The following is a 23,867-nucleotide window of genomic DNA, read 5'->3' as shown; positions in this document are numbered from 1 at the left end:
GGAGAGAGAGGGAGAGAGAGATACAAACCTCAATGATGAGAGAGAATCATGGATCGGCTGCCTCCTGCACGCCCCACACTGGGGATCAAGCCCACAACCCGGGCCTGTGCCCTGACCGGGAATCGAACCGTGACCTCCTGGTTCATGGGTCGATAGTTAACCACTGAGCACACCAGTGGGGCTTTTTTTAAACCACACATGTCCTTGGGAATGTCTGCCTCCTAACGAATGTCAAGGAAATATTTCTGTTACCCATGTCCCTGGGGAGAGATACACCATCAAATTCAGCTCTGTCGCAGCCCAAGGCTCTGTGCCGTGATCTCGTGGCGGATTCAGAAAAACCCGGGAACCCTAAAGCAAGAGGGGTCCCGGTGCCACCCGCCGCCCCGCTCACCTCGGCAGATGGGCCGGTGGTCGCTCCAGGCGGCCAGCGTCTCGGTGACCCGCTGGCAGGTGATGCTCTTGGAGCCCTGCAGCACGTAGCTGTCCTCACAGGAGAACTGCACGTTCGCGCCGACCCTGCGCAGCCACAGAACAGAAACAGCCCGTTACCGGGGAAGACGCCTTAGCAGAGGCCGCCCAGCCCTGCTGCCCTCGTGCTGTCACACCAACGCTGGCCCTGAGCAACCAGCGGGGCTCTGCCCACATGCGCCCTGTCCTGTAGCAGCGGGCACAGCAGAAGACACCACGGGCTCAAAGTCCACCCACCGGCTTCGTCGCTGGAGAGCTTCCTGCCCCCGCTGTGACACAAGGGAATGAGGGACGCTGCCGGGGTGGTGCTGAAGGGGAAATGGGGGTGAACGGTGTATCCCGAAGACAAAACCCAGGCGGATGTCATCCCCTGCGAACAACTATCTCACAGAAACACGCGGAAGAGTCCAGGTCACGAGAAAGTCTCAGCACAAGAAAGGCTGAGCCGCTAGCTCTGGTCCCACGAGGTCTGGGAAGAGCTGGCCTCACAGAACCAGGGGGTGGCGTGGGGGGTGGTGCGGGGGGTGGTGTGGGCCGGGGGTGGTGGGGAGGGGGAGGGACGGTGGTTATCAAAGAGGAACGAGGTTCAAGGTGAGTCCGTTCCACAGACCCGCTATACACATTGCCCCGACTGTCAACACCTCAAAGTCCCTAAGAAGATAAATCTCCTGTTAAGTGTCTTGATTGAAGTAAACTTTACAAGAAAACACTTGCTGCAAATAAACGGGAAATTTCCCAGGAAGGAGTCTGTGTTGTTGTCATAAATATTAGTCACGTTCAGAGGAAGGCCAGTGGCGCCGTGTCGCACCATCGCGCCTCGCGGGAGAGCATCGCCGGCTGCAGAAAGAGGCCCATCGGCCTCGAGTGAGACGCACCCGTGCGAGGCCCCGCCGGCGGCTTCCACCCGCTCTGTGACAGGTGAGTGGGTTCCGTCATAGCTGGACAAGCCATGGCCACACGGGGACCTTCCACATGTGCCTCCCACTGGACAAGCCCTGAGCTTGATGGGAGCGAGAGCCTGGCCGGCATAGCTCAGTGGTTGAGCCTCGACCTATGAGCCAGGAGTTCATGGTTCCATTCCCGGTCAGGGCACAGGCCCGGGTTGTGGCTCCGTCCCCAGTGTGGGGCCTGTAGGAGGCAGCCGGCCAATGATTCTCTCTCATTGTTGATGTTTCTCTCTCTCTCTTCCTCTCTGAAATCAATAAAATATGTGTATAGATTTAAATTTTATTTTATTAAAAATATAAATAAATATATAAAATGAGCTACTTTCTTGATAATGAGGGCCCTGTGGCCTGATGATTATGTGACGTGTTACAGAACATGTGTGTGCATGTGAGTCTGTGTGTGTATGAATGTATAAGTGTGTGTGTGTGTGTGTGTGTGTGTGTGGTGAACCTGGGAAGAAGGGACATAAACAACTGACTTTAAACCAAAGGGCAGAGAACCCCCTGACCCGAACCTCAAGAGTGAATCAATAGCACTTTCTGACCCCAATCACATAGAGATAGTGACACAAAAAGTAATCACACGTCCACACCTGACCTTACGGGCCTCAGATATACATCCTACATCGTTCCTGGCTTTGCAGTAACATTACTGCTCTTGTCAGGTCTGTCCCATCCCTTCCCCATCTCTGCTCCCTCCCCCCTCCCCTCCTCTTAATCCCTCCTTCAGTTTTCTCTCGCCTCCTTTCCCCCTTATTTTTAATAACTTTTAAGATATGTTTTCATTGATTTGAGACAGAGAGGAAGGGAAAGGAAGAGATAGGAGCATTGACGAGAGAGAGACATCATGGATCGGCTGCCCCCTGCACGCCCCTGACTGGGACAGAGTCCACAACCGGGCATGTGCCCTGGTGAGGAATCAGGTCTCTCCCACTCCTTCCCCATGTCTGCTGCCCCCGTCTCCCCCCATCTCTCTCTCTCTTCCAGTTTTCTCTCTCCTCCTCTTCTACCTTCTTACTTAAAAAAAAAAAAAAAGATCTTTAAAATATTTGGTGAAACAGCTCTGAGAAATAATGCTGGCAAAGAAACCCGTCCGCTCTTCACCGCCCCCTAGTGGCCTCTATGGCATCTGCATGTTCCGCAACTGCCCCTGGTCCAGCTTTGATGGGTGAGGGCTGTGGGTGTCGCAGGAGGTACTGGTGGGGGCAGCACAGCTCCGTCACACAGTCCTGGCCGATGCGTAAGAAGAACAGAAACTGCTACGGGAATGTTAACGGGGAAAAAATGATTTTGCCTTTAGTAAAAATGCCACGAAACAATACTCTCAGAAACCAACGTTGGGCTGGGTTGGAGAGGTCCCTGCAATTGATTCAGTGTTTTCACGGTGACCGTATGTGCTGCAGATTAAAAGCCCCCACAGGAAGCCCGTCGCTGACAGTCGGTGGCTCGTTCAGGGAACTGCAACCAGCCTGGCGTGTGCGGTGTGGCTTTCCCATCGTCCTGCCCAGAACGGATGGTGCCCAGCCCGGCGGCTCCCACACGCCCCCGAGACATGACCTCGGCTTCCGCTCCTCGCTCCTCTCCCTTCTCCCGTGGACGTACAAGACTTAGTTCTTCGTTTTGCTTTTTTTTTTGGTTAAAATATATTTTATTGGTTTTTTACAGAGAGAAAGGGAGAGGGATAGAGAGTTTGAAACTTCGATGAGAGAGAAACATCGATCAGCTGCCTCCTGCACACTCCCCACTGGGGATGTGCCCGCAACCCAGGTGCATGCCCTTGACCGGAATCGAACCCGGACCTTTCAGTTTGCAGGCCGACGCTCTATCCACTGAACCACACCGTTAGGGCAAAGACTTAGTTCTTTCAGGGCTCCCTCCGGGGTTTTATTCAGGAATGTTGGCCTAAGGCCCAGCGGTACAGGGGCTGGGGCTGGAGACAGCGGACGCACGGCGTCAGGTCACAGGACAAAGCCCGGAGGCCTGCGTGGTGTGTGACGCACTCTGACGCCCCTCACGGCCTCCAGCAGGGGTATCGAGTGAGGCTCTCCCTGCCATGAATACCTGCGGACAACCCGAGGCAAAGGCACGGATTCAGACCATCTCCTAAGAGAGCACGGAGCAGCCCCGCGGGAGGCGGGAGGGAGCAGACGCCCAGCAGCCCGGGGTGAAGGGCACCTGCCCATGGCCTTGCACTGCGTCTTTGTGGTCACCGGCTTCCACTTTAAAATGCTCTGTGGTAGAAAACCCTGCGGATTTGCCAGTTAGTAAGTCCTTATTCCGCTCAGAAAGGAGCGTCGATGCTTAGCCAATGGCGTCCAGTAGCTGAGTAACAGGCTACTGGACCATTGGCAGTGAGCTGTCCGCTGTCTGGCCTGGGCTTGCTCAGCACCACGGACAGCGCCACCATCACAGACACCCGGGGCCCCAGGGAGCCCTGAAATGCCCATTGCCCTTTCGATTGGCACACATGACGTGCCCTTTCTGGGTCATTTTCCCTTTTTATAGGGACAATTTCCAGACTCATCTCCTCCCGTCCTGAGGCAATTGCGCACCACAAAAAAGCATCAGGGAGCCAGGGAGCTCTTTGGCCTCAGGAAGGAAAAGCAACGGGTGTTTCACATAATTTTTAGATACTGCGTGTCAGCAACAGCCCAACCCAGACCCTCCCAACAGGCCCGGCGGGAGGCGTGTCCAGCGCGAGAGCAAGATGCTGAGCCGGGAAGGAGTGTCCGTGCCCGGCCAACGCGAAAGCCAGGACTTCAGAAAAGGCATGGATTCTCCTGTGAAGAAACTGAATGTAAACGTCATCAGTATGTGATGTGACGTGTGCACGGGAGTCTTTGAAAGAGGAGGGCTTTCTGTCTGACGAAGCAGAAAAAGTACACCCCATACTCACCCCGTTTACACAGGGCGGAAGCGCGTCCACATGATGACACAGGACTCATTGGTGAAGGGAAGGGCAGGCAGTGGGGAGGGGATCGGGCTGGGAGGGCTGGTCCCCTGGGGCAGGGCTGTCCTCAGGCCCTTCTCCAAGTCCTGGGGGCTGCTGCCAAGATCAGAGGCGAAGGCCCCACCCCCGTCTCCCAGGCATGGAGGCCTGTGGCTCCTGCCCGTTCCCTGGGGAGTAGGAGGCCCAGGGCCAGGCCTCGGACCAGGAGCCGCTGCACTGACTGTTCTCTTTCCTCTGCAGAATCATGGATCGGCTGCCGCCTGCACGCCCCGCGTTGGGGATCCAGCCCCCAACATGGACGTGTGCCCTGAGTGGGAATCCAACCATGAGCTCCTGGTTCCTGGGTTGAGGATGCTCAACCCCTCAGCCACGCCGGCGGCTGCGTGGAGGGTGCCCTATGGGAGGCAGCTGTGGCTGGGCCAACGGGGTCTGAAGCAGCCGCAGGTGCCCTTCTCAGGGGACGGACCGGGTTCCAGGAGTGCGAGCGAGGAGGGCGTGCTACGCAGTCCTTAGAAACGCAACGGTCCCGGCAGAGCAGTGACCACGCGGACGTGTTTCCCGGCTGCGGCCGCCGAGTGTCCGGGATCTCCTGGGGAAGCAGCCTCATCGTGCAGAGGACACAGAAAGTGTACGTTCCTCACAACGTGTTCTCACCTTCCAGGAGCCGCGGGGCGATCCCCAGGCAGGGGGCGAGGGGGGGGGTGTCCGGCCTGCCGTAGTGACCGCAGGCCCGAGGCAACGCTGCCCCACACCGTCCTCCTTCCTCTGCTTGGCCTGGTGCAGGCGACTTACAGGCCCGATGCTGCTTCCCGAGCTAAGGCAACGCTGGGTCTCCCAGAAACCTGCAGCTCGTCCTCTGACTGCCCAGTGGGAGCCAGTGTGAGGTGTGTCATGTGGAAGGAACGTTTTCCACGAGGGCCCGAGCTTCACGGCCTTAACCGGCCGGCGTGGCTCAGGGGTTGAGCATCAGCCTCTGAACCCGGAGGACACAGTTGGATTCCTGGTCAGGGCACAGGCCCGGGTTGCGGGCTTGATCCTACGTGTGGGGCGTGCAGGATGTCGCCGATCCATGATTCTCTCCCATCATGGATGTTTCTCTCTCTCTCCCCCTCTCCCTTCCGCTCTGAAATCTATAAACATTATTTTTTTAAAAAAAGAAGTAAAATCAAGGAAGCCTGTCCTCTCTCCTCAGAACCTCGCGATCCAACCTGATAGAAACATAACTGGGAGGCAAATGCGTATTTCCGTCACTCGAGAGGGCTCTGCGGTGACAGATGTGTGGCCACGAGCACACGCAAGCTCCTGGAAAAGTGGGCGTGATGACGCGGGAGGCGGGCGAGGGATCTCACACAGTGGTCCCGGGGCCGTGGGGTGCTGGCCAGTGCCCCCCAGTCCGCTTCCCGGAGCTCCGCCCTCCTTCCCCACCAGCCCATGCTCCTCCCGGAGGTGGGGGCTCTGACACCTGCGACGCCTCCAGGGCAGGCAGGTGAGGCAGGAGGGGAGGCCACTCCTGGTCAGGTCCTGGACTGAGACGTGGCAGCAAGACAGACCCCAGGGCAGCGGTGGCCCCTGAGAGGGGGTGGCTTCCGGAGGGGTGACGTGGCTCCCAGAAACCCAGGACTGGGGTGCGCGGGGCTCTGCCGCGGAGGCAGGTGCGGAGCCGTGTTTCAGAGAAATCAGGGGAGTCTCCGATTCCCTCTCAGCATCGACAACATGGAACACAGAATTCTTTAAAGACTAGACCTCAGGGGTCCATAACGTGTGAATGGATATACTTACACATAATATGACATGTAAGTATATACAAGCAGGTATAACTTAAATGTATGTTATATACACTTACCATAAGTGTACACACACATATATACATACACACACACATGTCAGGGCGTGTGGGGCAAAAGTAGGTATACAGTTGTCCGTATGGAACATAATACAATTAATAAGTAATATTACAAGAATAGACTCTGTTGGGTACTCACAAAGGTAATCCTACCTTTGCCTCACCTGCATATGCTTCACATGGGGCTCTCTGACACAGACAACATCCATATGCTCTTTAGGGAACCTGTAACACGCGCAGTGAGGAGCAGGCTACACCGGCCCATGTGGATCCTGGATCCTGTGTGCAAATGAGCGCGTCCCACCCTCCCAGGAACCAGCAGGGGAGGGCGCCACCTGCTGGGCACGGGCGGCCCATGCCAGGGCCCATGCTGGGAAGGCTGGGCTCCAGGCTGGTCCCAGCAAACCTGAGCCTTCGCGGCTGCCTGTGATGTCTACACCCCGCACCCCCTGCCCCCCCCCACCGCACCCAGCACACCCCACGCACCCCACCGCCCTGCACCCCACCCGCATGTCTCCCCCAGTCCCCGCCGCCCTGCACCCCACCCGCATGTCTCCCCCAGTCCCCGCCGCCGTCTCTGGTGCTAGAGAGCGTGCCTGTCTTGCAGAGTGCTGGTCAATGTGAAGAAAACTGTCCCCAGATGTATCTGGGTTCAAACAAGCAAGCTTTGCATTGGGGCCGCGTTTATCTGCGATTCTTTAGAGATGACACTGCAGTTACTGTCTAGCCCGTCTATGGAGAGAAATATTTCCAAGGAAACAAGAATAGTAGCATAAATACCGTTGGCTGAAGACTATTTTAGCAACTTAATAAAGTGAAGTCTTTGCAAATAAAAACAGCCCCAAATTACCTATAATTACAGCGCCAACGACAAATGAGGTTTATCCACTCATCTTGACAATGTTGGCCATTAGGTTTGATTATAAGAATTTAGACGAAACTGAATTGCCTTTCATTCAAAACAGTCTCAGAAAGACTGTGAACAGTTCAGAAAAGCCTCCCCCTGCTCAAAACACCAGCATTCGCAGTGAATTTGCTCCAGGCCGGGCACGTTCCCGCGCCATCTCAGCGAAGGGGCACAAGGTGTCATCACACGGCTGTGGTCTCCTGGCTCACCCATGAGCGCACACAGGCTCCACCCTCATGCGGGTGGAGGCAGCCAATACACAGATTCAGGTCCTGCCCGCCTGGTGCCCACGGGCACCACACATCCCAGACTGCCGGCAGGAATGGCAGCGAGTTTAATGTAGTTGCAATAAAGTCGATATCCGAATGGCACTTTGCTTTTACGGTCGAAAAAATAAGGCCAACTGCTCACCTGGCCAGCTCAGGGGAGGCCTGCATGGAGGCCGTGCAAACTCAAAGACCTAAAGTGACCACACGGGATGGTCTGAAATTAAAAATTTAACTAAAAGCAGTTATGGTGGGTCGTTATGTCCTAGGCCAGCATCTTCCCTGCCAAAGATCAACATGGATCTGTACTGAACTGTTGTCTTTCTGCATCTATGATAACACATCTGTGGGCTGTCGGGTAACTTGTAACTTTCCTTTTTCAGGGCCGCTCAGCATGTAACCAATGGCACCATGGGGACCCCAGATTGCCTCCTTGTGAGTGTCACCATGTTCATTGTTGACCTTTAACTGCCCTGCACCCACCTAAGAAGCTCGTGTCCATCATTTCACTTTTACCCAATCCCAGAGCTTTCCCGCTTTGCTTTCTCCCACCCCCCTTCCCCCCAATCCATCACCAATGGAGTTCCTGTCACCCACTTACGGCTCCTCCTTTGATGGTAATTTATAAAAACAAGGTGAAAACCCGCCATTCTCCGGAGCATTATCCCAATCCGTTGAGATTCTGCTTCTTGGTAATTGTTGACAGTTTGGCTCAAATAAACTCACAAAATTCTTTACAGGTTTGAATGTTTTTGTTGTTGCTGTTGTTTTTTTACACTAACACTTTCTTCGTGTGTTCTTTCTCCTTATAATTCCAACAATAATTTTATTCCACGTGGAGTGTGGAGTGCACCTCTTCTCTGAGTGTGGCCCACAGGTCCCTGGTGGGCGTGGGGCCCTCTCGGAGGGTGTGGCATTTTGATAACAATACGAAGATGCCCCTGCTTTCTTCCATGTGCTAATGGCCTAGAAGCAAGGATGAGCGAAACTGACAGCAGCCTCACACCTGCCCAGGTGCTAGGGACCAAGCACTAGAAAGTTTTCTGATAAATACATTCAAACCTCGTTTCCCCAAGGTCTCCATTTCCAACAATTCAGTTCTCGATTAAGTTGTTCACAGAAAAAAAAGTCTCGGTTGTCGACCCAAACTTCAGTTTTCCACCAGACAGACAACCCTCTCATGCTGAAACCTCAGTGGGCAAAAAGCATCTCTCAGGCCACGAACAAAGGAGGGAGTGCTGCTGCTGCTGGGGAATCCAGGATTAGCTCAATTTTAAGTCATAAAGGGGCCGCCAAGGCTGCTACTGCTGCTCAGGGAATGAGGGAACAGGGGTCACAGGCCAGAGAAGAGGCAGGGAGACTCTGGCTGCTTTGGGTGGAGGAAAAGCAGGGAGCGGGTGGCAGCATTCGGAGGCAGCGACATGGAAAGAAAGACGACGCTGCACGAGGACCTGGTGCTGGGAGTGGTTAAGGCGAGTAGGGGCGGTTCGATGAGTTTAAGAAAAGAAGTGCTTGTTTATAGATTAAACAGCACATGAAACATGTACTATATATAAGGTTAAAACGGCATCGTTTCGGAGTCTGGGAAAGATTAACTCGATTTCATTATTTCTAATCAGGAAAAAACAATTCCATTTTCGGATAAATTGTTTGTCGAACAGCCTTCCGGAACAAATTAAGTTCACAAACTGAGGTCCCCCTGTATAGCCATGCTAATACATGTGACGCTGTTGCTATTATATTCTGAAATACGCGAACATTTGAGAGAATGGCCCATGCGTGGCGGTACAAAACCATGCGCGGATAAAGCCTCAATTCAATGTGGAAGCCAGAGGAACACATTTCAGTGTTCATTGTGATGATTTAATTCCACATTGCAGGTAACATTTAAGTGGGTATCATTTGTCAATTTTTATGGTAGTTTAAATATGAATAAGCATAACTGTTTGAAAGGCTATTAAAATATTCATTCCTTTTTCAACAGTACGTGAGGGCAGATATTTCTTAAAAATATTTTGACCCTCCCCAAAATGCAGTTTAATAGATTGAGTGCAAGAGCAGATATTAGTGTCTGTATATAGCATGACCGTACTAACAATATCAAAAGGAAGCTGGAGTGGTATGCGCAGACAAGGCAAAGCTGGTGTCAGAGCAATGGGTGCTATCAAGAGTGAAGACAGGCACTTTGTCGTATTGAAGATGTGAATTTCTTAAAAAGACATAATTTCAAACATGCATGTACCTAATAATACAGCTTCAAAATCCACGGAGCAGAAACAGGTGAACTACGATGAGAGCCAGAGAAATCCACAATTCCAGCCGGAGATCCCGTGCAGCTCTCTCAGTGACAGAGTGAGTGGCAAGATGCCCATGAGGGTGTTAACGACCTAAACAACTCCATCACCCACTCACTCTAACAGGCGTTCTGTACAATTCTCCACCCAAATGTGACTCAATGTGAGTTCTTTTCCAGGTACGCAACGTGTTTGCCAAGATAAAGCATTTCTAGGCCAGACAATAATGATCAATAAATTCAAAAGAAGTGAAGTAATATAAAGCGTTCTCTCTGAGCACCAAGATCCTTGGAAAATCCCTAGATATTTGGAAACTTTTAAATAACCCACGAATCAGAGACGTGGTCCCCGGAAAACGAGAAAGTGCTGTGCGCGGCAAAAACAGGGAAATGTGATTCTATGGGATGTGGTTAAAGCAGTTCTTAGAGTGCAGCTCCTATCACTGAACATCCCCGTTAGAGAAGTCAGAAGGCCTTAAATCACAGCGTGGATCGTAGGGATGGAGAGCAAGAAGAGCACATAGATCACACAGGAATCAGGAGCAAGTGCATAATGAGCGACTAGAGCAGAAATCGATGGGATACAAGGCGAGCGAGGCCAACAGGAAAAAATCAGGGACACTGAGTGTGTGTGTGTGTGCGTCCGTGTGCGTGTGTGTGTGTGTGTGCGTGTGCGTCCGTGCGCGCGCGCGCGTGTGTGCGTGCGTGTGTGTGTGTGCGTGCGTGTGTGTATGTGTGTGCGTGTGTGCGCGTGTGTGTATGTGTGTGCGTGTGTGCGTGTGTGTGCATGTGTGTGTGCGTGTGTGCGTGTGTGTGCGTGTGTGTATGTGTGTGCGTGTGTGTATGTGTGTATGTGTGTGTGCGCGCGTGTGCGCGCGCGCGTGTGTGTATGTGTGTGCGTGTGCGTGTGCGTGTATGTGTGTGCGTGTGTGTGTATGTGTGTGTGTGTGTTGAGAAGATCAACACATTCACATTCTCTAGGACGATGGATCCGGTAAAAGGGGAAACAGAAATCACCAACATCAGGAATGAGAACTGTGACATCATTAATAATGTAAAGGACGAGAAGGGAATGATATGAATAATTTTATGCCATTAAATTTGACAACGTAGATGAAGTGGAAAAACTCCTTGAAATATGAACTCTCAAGCTCACTCTAGTAGAGATACATGACCCAAGTAGGCCTGTCTGAAGGAATGAAGTTGAATTTGTAATTTAAAAACTTTCTCTTAAGAACATATCAATTCCAGATGGCTGCACTGATGAATTTCCCAGAATTAAAATATCTATCTATCTATCTATCTATCTATATCTATATATTTATTTATTACCAGTTCTATACAAACTCTCCCAGCTATTCAAGAAGACAGAATCTTTCTCAGTTAATTTTTTGAGACCAGTACTACTCTGATAGCAAAACTAGATTAATTCATTACAAGAAAAGTGTACAGGCCAGTATCTTTTCTGAACATATATGCAAACAATCTAAAAAAATACCAAATAAGAACCAACAGTTTATAAAAACACACACATCAAAACCAAATGAATTTCATCCCGAAGTGCAGAGTCAGGAAAATCTATGTAATTCATATCAACAAACCAAATAAACCAAAAGATCATGTCACTTGATGTAGAAAAGCTTTTGACAAAATGTTATACCCGCTTCAGATTAAAAACTTCCCATAACCTAAACACGAAGGGTACTTCCTCAACTTGATAAAAGGAACCAATAAAAATCGTGACGCTAAAACCGCTAGGGGAGATGAAATCCAGAATGCGCTCGCTCACCTAGGATCAGGAAGACCGCAAGAATGCCTGCTACCTCTATTGGCCTTGTGACACAGGCTCCACCCAGTGTCCTTGGGCAACAAAGGAAGCAAAAGGCATTCCGGTTGGACAGACAAGATTAAAACGCCTTTAACTGCACTTGAAAGTATCCCCCTGGGCAGCGAGTCCGATGAAATACTCATCCCCCTTCCTCCGCTATTTTCTCTCAGTTGCTAGCTCCCTTCATAGGCTAACTTGCTGCGTGTCTTTTCTGTTTCTCTCTCAAAAACCAGTGAGATAATGGGAAAGAAAAATGAGTCTCTGGCTCCCCTGCAGTGTTTGATTGCGAAGCTTTTCCCTAATATGTGTTCCCATCTTGAGTCATTTTGAAAAGGTTTAAGTTTCTTTTAAAAAATATGTTTTTATTGATTTCAGAGAGGGAGAGAGAGAGAGATACAAATATCAATGAGAGAAAATCATTGATCAGCTGCCTCCTGCACGCCCCCTACTGGGGATCCATCCAGAACCCAGGCATGTGCCCTGACCAGGAATGGAACCGTGACTTCCTGGTTCACTGAGCCACACCAGCCAGGGAGGTTGAAGTTTCTTGAAATAAATGAAAAGATACAAATATCCAAGCCAATAGCATTGCTCCCAGGACCACAATCATAATGCACTGACCGAAAAGCAGTCTCTAGGTCATCGTGACCCTCGTACAATGAATGATAACATTTTCTAAATGAGACGCACAGCAGGCCACTTCCACGCATTAACATGAAAGCTTATTTAATGAAATAATTGGGAAGCGACAGTTAAATTTTCTCTCCATCTATTTCTTTTTTTACACATTAACCCAAATGCATTAGACTATGAGAAGAAATTAAAACGGGGGGGGGGGGGGACCTAGAGATGCATTTTGATTATATACATTTTGAGTTAATTTTTCATATTGGGTCATACAGTGAAAGGTGGCAAATCCAGCGCACCTGGAATTTTCAGCACAGACGTAGAGTTCTACTAATGACATAGCTGCCTAATAATGGAGAAGTTGTATCTTTAAATCGAAAAGAAAAGAAAAAGATTAGCGACAGCAAGCTCACATTTCATGCGTTAGAAAATAATGTTCTTTTCAAGTCATGCCTTTATCTCCCACCTGAAGTCAGCTCCTGCTCGTCGCCCGAATTCTGGAACCCCCGGGTCTGGGCACATGTCGGAGACGAGGGCTTCGCCCCCCTGACTCACTGGAATAGAAGAGAGAGAAACATTATTATGAGTGTGTGCAGCTACTGGGGAAATACCCAGAGGATACACTTATATTAGGCAGATTTGGTTCTTAAGTTATGACTTAAAATGCTATTTCTTCAAGGATCAAGACAGTTGAGCTGCAATAAAATGAACGATTATTCTTATCCTTATCCCATGAGAGGGTCCCGTTTTATTGGTTTGAGCTGCTCTGGACTGAAGGGCTCTATTATTTGCTCATTGCGGTTGACTCTATGGCCGGCTACAGTGACAAGAAAAGAGAGCTGCCCGGGAAGATGTCTAAGTTTATCAGAAGGAAGACTTCGCTCGCTCCCCAGGGAGGAAATAATGATGCTCATTATCGATGAAGCCCTAGACGAGAGCTATTTTAAAAAAATGGACTGTTACACTTTAGCCATCAAACACGTTCATCACTGAACTTCAGCGAGCTTCGGTTTTTCTTGCACAGATGGGCTCATTCACCTCCTGACTGGCCCGTGGAGCATCTGTCCCCCGGGGGGGGGGGATGCTGTCCAGTCACAGGACAGTGTCTTAAGGACTCTATTGCTTATTAGACAGAGTGGCTGCCACTCCAACACTCACCCCGCCCCCCCTATTTAACATGTCCACTCCAAGCTAGGACGGAGGAAAAGCCAGAGGGTCTCTATTAGCTCAGAGGCCTCTTCCAGAGGCCCTCCTACAGCCTCCGCTCAAGTCTCAGAGAGCAGAAGTGAGTCACAAGCCAACAGATGAGCAAGTTGCTGGCAAGAAAGACAGAACTGCCTTTGCTCCATTTCATTTAAAAGCAATTCCACAAGCTGAGGTCAGAGTAGGAACCTCCAGGCCCTCATTCCATGGTGGAAACATCAAATAAACAACCACAGGCAAAGGCATGTTGTAGGTGCTCTGCACACCATGCAGAGACTCAGAGCAACCCAGCACGTGCCCGTGAGGAAACCCACAGTCACCTGGTCCACGGGAGAGAATGCCGTGGACTTCTCACGTGGCCTGTCTCACACCTTCCTTGACTTGTGGCAGGGCAGGTAGGAGGAAGTAGCCTAGTTCTGGTTTTCTTACTGGAGACAGAGGAGCTGAGAGGACCTGGTCTGTCATGTGCTGGCCCCCCCCCCTGTGGGCTGCTTGAGGGACTGGTGTCTGTCTTGCCTGACTTGGAGTTCAGATGGGCAATAGGAGTGGACGCCATGGAATGAATGGAGGAGCCACCTGCATGTCAAAGGTGCACAGGAAAGGCAGCCATGTGGACACCTGGGCAGGAAATTGCAGGCAGCAGAATTCAACAGGATGCCTAAGGCCCCGAGAAGAAGCTGGGGCGGGGCTGTTGGGTATTAAGATCTTTTAAAGTGACTGAGTTAGCAGGTAAGGGGAGCACACACACAGACCAACTGGACTCATGCCCAGGAAAGACCTGAGAAGATCGAAAGTCTTTGTTTCTGGCTGGTTCCCAGGCCCAGGGACCCACGAGTTCGTACAAGTCCTCCATACCACCCTGCAAGGCCTGGGAGAGGCAGCTTTGTCTCTCAAAGGCCCAGTTTATGAAATAGAGCACGAGGCCTACAAGGAAAGAAGAAAGCAGGGTCCAGGCAAAGGAAAAGCAATCTCCAGAAATACCCCCGAAGAAACACACGCATCGGACTGCCTGCGCAAAGGTGTTCAATGTGCACTGGGGTGAGAACAGCCGGACTGTTTTAAAACTTGAGGAAAAGTATAGACATACGAATCCAAGGAGCTCAACAAACTCCAAGTAGGAAAACTCAGACCCACAGCGAGACACACATCAAAGACAAGGACAGGGAACCCTGAAGCAGAACGAGGAAAGGGACTCCTCACACGTGGGGATGCCCATGGCACCGTCAGCAGGTTCCTCAGCCGGAGCCGTGCAGATGAGAAGGCAGTGAGGCGAGATATGGAACTGCTCAGAGGAAAACACCGTCAACTGAGAATTCTGCGTCTAGCAAAATGGTCCTTCCGAAATGAGAGGAAAGTTAGAGCATTACTAGACACACAGAAGCTGAGTGAGGTCATTACTATGTCACCGACCCTCTAAGAAACGCTAAAGGACACTGGATACCAACTCAAAGCCACACGGGAATACAGCGTTCTCCGGTAAAAGTAAATGCGGGGAAATACTTTTAAAGACCCACTATTCTGTCAACGTGAATTGCAACCCCACATTTGTATTTCCTGCAAAACGTAAAGACAAATGCACAAAAATAATCATAAATCTATGTTAGTAAGCACATGCTAGAGATGCAATTTGTGGCGACAATAGTATAAAATAGTTGGGAAAGCTGTAAAAAAGCAGTTTTCTGTAAGTGTAGTCTCCATGGCAACCACAAAGAAAACCTACAGAATACACACAGAAGGAAATGGGAAAGAGAAGATTGTAATAAACTGAACACAAAGGGGGATAGTAATGGTGGAAACGAGGAACAGAAAGCTACAAGACACACAGAAAACAAATAAAATGGTCACTGTGAGTGCCTCCGGAGCTGTAATTGCTTTGAATGTAAATGGAAGCTACTCTGTGTCCCTTCAGAACTCCTATGTTTAGCGCTGGTGGGTGGTGCGGGTTTTAGAGCGTCGTCCCAAAGCGCCAAGGTTGCAGGTTCGATCTCTGGTCAGAGGACATACAAGAAGCAACCAATGAATGCAAAAATAAGTGGGGAAACAAAATCAATATCTCTCTCTCTCTCTCTCTCTCTCTCTCTCTCTCAACCACACAATAAAATATTACAAACATGTTGGGGCCTTAACTCTCAGTCCTACAGAATCTGGCTGCTTCAGAGAGAGGGTCTTTAAAGAAGTGGTTCCACAGGAACAGGGTCATTAGAAGGGGCCCTACTCCAACACGCCTGGTGTCCTGCTATGGAGAGGAGGTGAGGACGCAGACACGCGCAGGCGGGAGGCCAGGCGAGGCCGCGGGGGAGACGGCACCTGTCAGCCAAGGAGAGGGCCTCGGGTTAGGAGAACCAGCCCCGCCCCACCTTGCTCCTGGGCGTCCAGCCTCCAGAGCCGAGAGGAAATGAATGCCTCCTGCTTCATCGCCCAGGCTGTGGCCGTGCGATGGCAGCATCCGCAGACTGACCCCCCTCCCCCGCCCGCCAATGTAAAGACACGGCCTGGCAGAGTGGGCTGAGAAAAGAACATAATGACATGCACAACTATCTGCTGGCCACAGACACTCACTTCAGACCTACAGACACACAGAGGTGGAAAGGGGAGAGGAGCTGACGTCACGGAGCCCGAAGGTAGGACGGTGGTGCAGCAGCCGGGGGAGGAAGGCCGGAATGACTGTTCACACGTCAGAGAGGCTCCGTCCCGGACAATGAACACATTCTGGGGATGATGGTGGAGCCGGGTCACCAGGACGTGAATGCACTTGATGCTGCGGAACTGTGTGTGCCACGTGGGGGGAAAGTAACTTTCTTGTTCGTGCATCTCACTGTGTGTGTGTGTGTGTGTGTGTGTGTGTGTGTGAGAGAGAGAGAGAGAGAGAGAGAGAGAGAGAGAGAGAGAGAGAGAGAGGGAGAGAGAGAGATCCAACAAGGCACGGGCAGGTAAGCTACCAGCAACTCCACGTGATCCATCTGACCATTCCACTGGGTTTCCTCTGCCCCTGGGTTTAGTCCGCCGCGTCTCCCAGTCTGTAGGCAGGGCCTACGAACGCCTCTCAAAGTCACCCAGGGAGATTCGAGTTGTAACTGTTTACGCCCCAGTCAGAACGCTGCATCCGCCCGCTTTCCCGCCATCATTCGCTCCGTGTCGCCTACATTCCCCAGCGAAACAGTTCCCTGTGGGAAGTGAAGACGGCTTCACCGAGGGGCACGGGCCTGGCTGTTCACCCAGAGCCGGGCTCCTGGTGCCATTTCCCGAGCCCCACACAGCTCCACGGCACAGAAAGCCTCCCAGGCCTACGGCCCCCTCGCCCCTTCCGTCTTTGAAGCGGGAACAGCAGTGAAGAGAAGTGGGGGGCACGGGAGGTCCCCTCCAAGTCAGATGAGAGCACTCCCCATCTTCACAGCTAATGTCCAGGAGCTCATTCATGAGAGAAAGGGCGGGTGGAGGGTCTGAGAGCCCCAACGCGGGGGGCAGGCCGGGCGGCTCCCGGAGGGCAGGAGAGAGCAGAAAAGGGACGGGGGTGCAATGGGAGGGAAGGACAAATACAACACAGACACACACAACAGTGAAGGGGGGGGGGGCTCGCAGAGGGCGGGCGGGGAGGTAGCATGAGAATGAGGACGTCTTCTCTACCAAAGCCGTGGTTCAGGTGTTAACCCCACTGCCCTTTCATACCCTCACTGTGTCTCAGATCCACCCAGGCCCGTCCCGGTGAGGACACGGGCGTGGCTCCCCCGCCCCCACAGCCGTGACAGGTGCAGGAGTGAGCAGCAGCGTTCCTGTAGGGGCAGGACATGGCTCTGCACCTCTCCTGGCAGGCACGGGGACAGCCCCCCCCCTGGGCACCCCCTCCTCGGGTCAGGTGGTCCTCAGAGTGCGAAACCATGCCCTTCCCTAGGGACACCGCACAGGGCAGCGGCTCCTGGGTGGCAGGGGCGGAGGACGGCCGTCCACGGCCCCCCCCCCCCCCCGCCCGTGCAGAAGCGAATGCCCTGTCCCTCCGCTTCCCAGTGTCTGTCTCCTTCCCGGGAGATCGGTTTAAGAGCGTTTCTCAGGGCGGGAGAGGGAAAGGGGGTACGTGGTGATGGAAGAGCCTTGGCGTGGGCAGCGAACACACAGCACAGCACACGGATGGCCTGTCACAGGGCCGCACACCGGGAACCCATGCGATTCTGTTAACTGATGTCGCCCCAGTACAGTCAGGGAAGTTTTTAAAGCCTGTCTGAGGTTCTGAAACAAGAGACAGGCTTTCAGGGGGCCGGGCGTGTGCCATCAACAACGAGCTCATCAACCCCGAGTCCTGCTTCAGCAGCATCGGGAGCACGAATGTCCCTGAAAACCGAAGCTTCAGGGTCGGAAAGCGTCGGGCTCAGCCGGCCTTGAGCTGCGCAGGATCCCAGTGCCTCCGAGAAACGCGGCCAAGAGGAGGAGGGACTGTGTGAATATCATCTCGGCTCTAATTTAGTTGAATCTTACATTTTCAAGTCTCAGGAGGCATGTGACATAGATTAATAAAAGTATTAAACTCTAGTCATAACCTCAGAGATACAAGTCAAAACCGGAACTCTTCCACGGGCAGGCTCATTGCCCCTCCTTAACGCCATGAACCGAGAGGCACCGTCATGCCCGGGGCACAGACACACAGAGGCTGGGAAAGGCCTGGGAACTGGATTGAAAGCCCATACACGGCCCGGCCGGTGTGGCTCAGTGGCTGAGCATCAACCTCGGAACCAGGAGGTCACCGGTCAGGGCACAGGCCCGGGTTGCAGGCTCCATCCCCCCGTGGGTGTGCGGGGCAGCCGGTCCCTGATTCTCATCATTGATGTTTTTCTCTCTCCCTCAGAAATGAATAAAACTGATGGGAACACTCCCCTCCCCGTGTCTTCCTGGCAGAGGGAAAGCAGGCGGTTCTCGGGGGGCTCTGAGGTGGGCAGTGGCCTGCAGAGCGGCGGCCCAATCGCCCGGCAGCAAACGCTCGGAGGGGAGCACGCGCTGTAGTGTCTTCCAATCACCCTGAGACGTGTCCCCGCTCCTCACATCAAATGGAAAATAAGAATTCGCTGGGACACATCAGCACCAATGACCTCGGCAGAGGTGACAGCCCACAGTTTGTACATGAGGCCGAGCCTGTCCTCCATGGGTCCCATCCACCCACCCCTCGTCCTGAGCCGGCCCTGGTGTGCGGGCGGAGGGGTGGTGTGTGCAGGCGGAAGGGTGTGTGCAGGTGGAAGGGTGTGTGTGGGCTGAGGGGTGGGTGTGTGCGGGCGGAGGGGTGGTGTGTGCTGGCGGAAGGGTGTGTGCAGGTGGAAGGGTGTGTGCAGGCGGAGGGGTGGGTGTGTGCTGGCGGAGGGGTGGGTGTGTGCGGGCAGAGGGGTGGTGTGTGCAGGGGGAGGGGTGGGTGTGTGCTGGCGGAAGGGTGTGTGCAGGCGGAGGGGTGGGTGTGTGCAGGCGGAAGGGTGTGTGCGGGCGGAGGGGTGGTGTGCGCAGGGGGAGGGGTGGGTGTGTGCAGGTGGAAGGGTGTGTGCGGGCGGAGGGGTGGGTGTATGTGGGCAGAGGGGTGGGTGTGTGCGGGCGGAGGGGTGGGTGTATGTGGGCAGAGGGGTGGGTGTGTGCGGGCGGAGGGGTGGGTGTATGTGGGCAGAGGGGTGGGTGTGTGCGGGCTGAGGGGTGGGTGTGTGCAGGCGGAAGGGTATGTGCGGGCGGAGGGGTGGGTGTATGTGGGCAGAGGGGTGGGTGTGTGCGGGCAGAGGGGTGGGTGTGTGCTGGCGGAAGGGTGTGTGCAGGCGGAGGGGTGGGTGTGTGCTGGCGGAAGGGTGTGTGCAGGCGGAGGGGTGGGTGTGTGCAGGTGGAAGGGTGTGTGCGGGCGGAGGGGTGGGTGTGTGCAGGTGGAAGGGTGTGTGCGGGCGGAGGGGTGGTGTGTGCAGGCTGAGGGGTGGGTGTGTGCGGGCGGAGGGGTGGGTGTGTGCAGGGGGAGGGGTGGGTGTGTGCTGGCGGAAGAGTGTGTGCAGGCGGAGGGGTGGGTGTGTGCAGGTGGAAGGGTGTGTGCGGGCGGAGGGGTGGGTGTGTGCAGGTGGAAGGGTGTGTGCGGGCGGAGGGGTGGTGTGTGCAGGCTGAGGGGTGGGTGTGTGCGGGCGGAGGGGTGGGTGTGTGCAGGCGGAGGGGTGTATGTGGGCAGAGGGGTGGGTGTGTGCTGGCGGAGGGGTGGGTGTGTGCAGGCGGAGGGGTGGGTGTATGTGGGCAGAGGGGTAGTGGGTGCCGCTGGTCCCCCAGAACGCTGTGTAGCCGCCATGTGGGCAGTGGCTGGTGGAAAGGCAGCGTTTAGGTTCATGTGGCGGCACCTTTCACACTAAAAGGATGTAAAGTGTTTGATAACTAAGGGAAAGTGAAAAGGAAAGAAGAGGAGGGAAAGCAGGTGCTGTGAGAGGACATAACCTCAGAATTCAATAGAAGGCGCGTGTTAGGAAAATCACAGACACATAACAATGAAAAAAATTACATGACACAGCCCCAGGTCTTTATGTTTCAGTCCAAGACTGAGTCCCGGAAGGTGAAGTGCTTTCTGGGGTCAGGGTGGGGGGCTGGGAGCGAGCAGAGGTGGGGGTCAGGCTGCCGGACCCTGGCTGCATGTGGGGTACACTCTGTGAGCCCCCCTGTGCCCCTGAACTACCCCCGCGCTCCATCACGGGGAGACCCATGCCGGCGTGCGGACGCCTCGCATACAGAATCCGCTGCATGTGCTTGTCCCGCTCCTTCCCCTCCGGAAACACCTCGAGCAGAATGAGCTGGCCAGGTCGTCCCTGAGCCCCATCACGCAGAGTCCGTGCCCGGGCCCCGTCCTCGGGGAGACGCCGTGTGGGGGTGAGGACACACGCTATTTTAGAGATGATCGGTAGCTGGGAACCGCCCTGAGGGACACGGCGATCCCGGGCAGAGACTGTGCCGGAGCCCAACGCCCTTCCCACGCGGTAGGAGAGAGGCTCGTGGGGCGGCAGAGGCCCCAGGGGGCCCGCTCCCCGCTCAGAACCCCGGGGCTGCGTGTCAGACGCAGGGAGGACCGTGGGCGCCACGCCCTGCGCCTCGGAGGGCAGAGGATGGCGTGTCCGGGTTGGCCTTCAGCCCACAGTGCTGCCCTGAGGGCGAGAGGCTGGCTGAGACGTGAAGGCGGTTCTTCAAGGGACCCTGCATTTCGATTCACAATAAGCCAACGGTTCCCACGGTGGTTTTCTGAAATATTAAAATCATCAAATCGCCATGGAAACAGCACTTGAAATAGAAGCAGCCACTTACTGGTGGCCAGTTCCCTTAGGTCTCCGGCGTCCACTCTGCCCCAGGGACTGGCTCCTGCCCGGGAGGAGGCGCCCTGTCAGCTCGGGGGGTGGGGGCAGGAGACCTCACCAAGCAGCACAACCCAATGGCCTGCTCTGCTCTGCTCCCCGGAGCAGGAGCCGCGGAGCAGGGAGCAGCACAGCCAGGGAGAGACCCGGGCGGAGCGGACGGAGCAGCAGGTGAGGGCGGGGAGAAGCAGGAGAAGGCTGGACACAGACGGAGGGAAGAAACGTCCGTGGGCCCGACACGCTGGGGCGGCGTGGGTGGGCAAGGAGGCACGGTGAAGGGAGGGGGCAGCCACACATTTTCATTGCGTTGGAGAAAAAGCGGAAAACCTCCCGTGATTGGTCTGGTCACCAGGACTGAGGGCAGGGGAGCTGTCTGTCTGTCTGTCTGTCTGAAGCCGTGGGCGCTAGGGAGCGATGGGGCGCTGGTGGGCGCCGGTGGAGGGACAGTGAGGGGATAAGAGGGGGCAGATGGAGACCAGAAGCGAAGCGTCCGTTTCTGACCTGCCCCATGGCAGACGCCAGCAGACACCCCCGTGGACACGGCCACGCGTCTGACCCGGGGGACGGGCTCTGTCAGGGACATGGGGCTGCTGCCATGTGGGTGATGTTGACAATCACGGGATCATCCATGTGATCGAGAACGAGACTCAGACGCTGTCCCATCCTCGAAGGACTGAGCACACGCCTTGCCCTGCGCTGTCCTGCCGCCTGCAATGCCCTCAGCCACAGCAGCGCATCCCTGCCGCCTCCTGGGCCCAGGGCTGCCCCCGGCTGAGTGCCACCTCCGCACCCTCCTCCAGCCCAGGGCTCCACACTCCTTTCTTCACGGCACTAACACCATCACAAGTCACGTCAGTCGTGTACTTGGGGCCACGGGTTTCGCTATCTTGCTCACTCTTCTCCGTGGGGACCGCACCCGGTGGGAAAACAAGACAGACTCGCGGGTGGCTGCTGTGAAAAACCACAGAAGCCAACCCACAGCTGAGCCCAGCAGCTCAGCACCCGGGGTCAGGAGAGGGTGGTACACCCAGAGCCGGTGCAGAGAAGGGGCGAGAGGCAGTGAGATGTGCGGGGGACAAGGGGGTGTCTCCAGATGCCAAGGCCGTGAGCAGCTTGCGGAGATTCTCACCGATGAGAACCCGGGCACTGGCTCGGCAGCAGCGGCGACCACTGGTGATCTCAGCCAGTGCGATCCAGGCTGGACATGGCAGATTGAGGGCCGCTGCGCAGGCCGGCAAGTCACTGCTCCAGGAAAAAGTCCTGGCTACGGCGCTGAGCAAATAAAGGAGGTGCCTCAAAGGGTTTATTTTCAGACGAATCGGGGCTTCTGCCCTGGGCACTCACAGGTTTGAAAGCTCACATCTTTCAAACCCGACTCCCCCCGCCCCGCCCTGGGCCCGAGACCACCTGGCTTGGTGGCTGGTAGACCACAGGACCCGCCATGGGTGCTGCCTGTTCTTGCACCTCCCACGGCAGCTCCTGGGACTGCTGATTCCATAACCGTGGGTGAGTGACGCTTTCCTAGTCAGATTTTGTTTTTGTTGTTTGTGTCACGACCAGGAGAACATTTAGCAAGCTTTTAAAGTCCTCACTAGAGAAAACGAATAAAAACACAAAAAGATATTGGGAGAACAAACATATTTAGGCGACTTAAAAAAAAAAGACTAGGATTTCTAGTGCTGGCTTGTAAGGGTGTGGTGCTAGGACCATTTTCTTATGGAAACGCTGAGACTTAGGTCAGCCGTGCTGGCTGGGCGGCCTGTCCTGTTGTTGGTTAGAGCCTCCTGTGACCTCTGTCCCTGACCCCTGTCTCTGATGTATGAAGACCCGAGTTCAAGTGCCAACCCCCCTGCTGACCGAAATGCACCCCATAATCTCTTTGAGGTTACTAATTTTACTGAGATTACTAATCGCCAATAAAGGCAATATCATTTACCATAATTTCCGAATTGTCCCCTGGTCTTTTAAAAAAATTATTTAATGTATTTTTGTTGATTTCAGAGAGGAAGGGAGAGGGAGAGAGAGGCAGAAACACCAATGATGAGAGAGAATCATGAATCAGCTGCCTCCTGCACGCCTCCTATTAGGGATGGAGCCCACAACCCGGGCCTGTGCCCTGACGGGAATCAAACTGTGACCTCCTGGTTCATAGGTGGGCGCTCAGCTAAGGGGCCACGCCGGCCGGCATCCCCTGGTGTTAATGTAATAAAGCCTGTAACAGTGTCTACCAGGAGGACTACACTCACTGGCTGGCCTTCTCCCCACCCTCCCCCCGCTGCTCTGGAACCCTGAGCCCCGGAGACAGAGGGGTGGCCAGCGGCAGCCAGGAGAGGAGCTCGCTGAGGGCACGTATCTCCCTGCGGGAGCATCTGGAGAGGATCACACCCTTGGGCTTCTCTGGCAGAGTAACTTGTAGGAGCAGAAGGAGACTGCGCCTGCGTCTGGAAAGGTGTCTGCAGGCTAGAAAGTCAACGGACCGAGAGAGGCACGAGGTCAGCGCCAGGAGAGGGCGGCCGACCTGCAGCTGGAGACTCCTGGGGGGAGACGGGGCTGATCTCGGGGACAGGGAACCAGAGGGGAATCCTGAGGGGAGACGGGGCTGGTCTCGGGGACAGGGACCCGGAGGGGACTCCTGAGGGGAGACAGGGCTGGTCTCGGGGACAGGGAACCAGAGGGGGCTCCTGAGGGGGAGGCGGGATGGTCTCGGGGACAGGGAACCAGAGGGGGCTCCTGAGGGGGAGACGGGGCTGGTCTCGGGGACAGGGAACCAGAGGGGGCTCCTGAGGGGGAGGCGGGATGGTCTCGGGGACAGGGACCCGGAGGGGACTCCTGAGGGGAGACGGGGATGATCCCAGGGACAGGGAACCAGAGGGGGCTCCTGAGGGGGAGACAGGGCTGGTCTCGGGGACAGGGAACCAGAGGGGGCTCCTGAGGGGGAGACGGGATGGTCTTGGGGACAGGGACCCGGAGGGGCTCCGTCACAGGAGTCTCTGTGGAGGGTTTTTAAAATCTGTAAATGCTTCCAGGAGGCAGGGCTCAGTCCCAAGCATGTTGGCTGGGCGTGTCCGTGTTTGTGAGGGAAGAGAAAGGGCGATCACATGCAAATAAGCTTCGCCAAGTGCAGGCCGCTTTTCAGTGCGTGAGGAGTGGCCTTAAGCATGGTCCCCACGGGGTCTCCTGCCTGAGGACGCCTGGGGGGTGCCTGTT

At 54.5% G+C, this 23,867-nt stretch overlaps 1 protein-coding gene across 1 annotated transcript in view; it reads right to left on the bottom strand.

Moving 5' to 3' along the window:
- The window catches only part of CSMD1 (CUB and Sushi multiple domains 1), a gene marked incomplete at its 5' end in the record, with an annotated part of 654,679 nt that overhangs the window by 218,480 nt on the left and 412,332 nt on the right, over positions 1-23,867 (bottom strand). Inside the window, 2 exons of the mRNA XM_081082235.1 lie at positions 395-519; positions 12,599-12,686. Coding sequence (XP_080938361.1) covers positions 395-519; positions 12,599-12,686 — 213 coding nt within the window. The remainder of the gene's footprint in view (positions 1-394; positions 520-12,598; positions 12,687-23,867) is intronic.

Source organism: Myotis nattereri (assembly GCF_964212035.1).
Source record: "Myotis nattereri genome assembly, chromosome: 2".
Lineage (NCBI taxonomy): Eukaryota > Metazoa > Chordata > Mammalia > Chiroptera > Vespertilionidae > Myotis > Myotis nattereri.
Note: the sequence above shows the minus strand (reverse complement) of the source record. Positions and strands in the feature narration are given on the sequence as shown.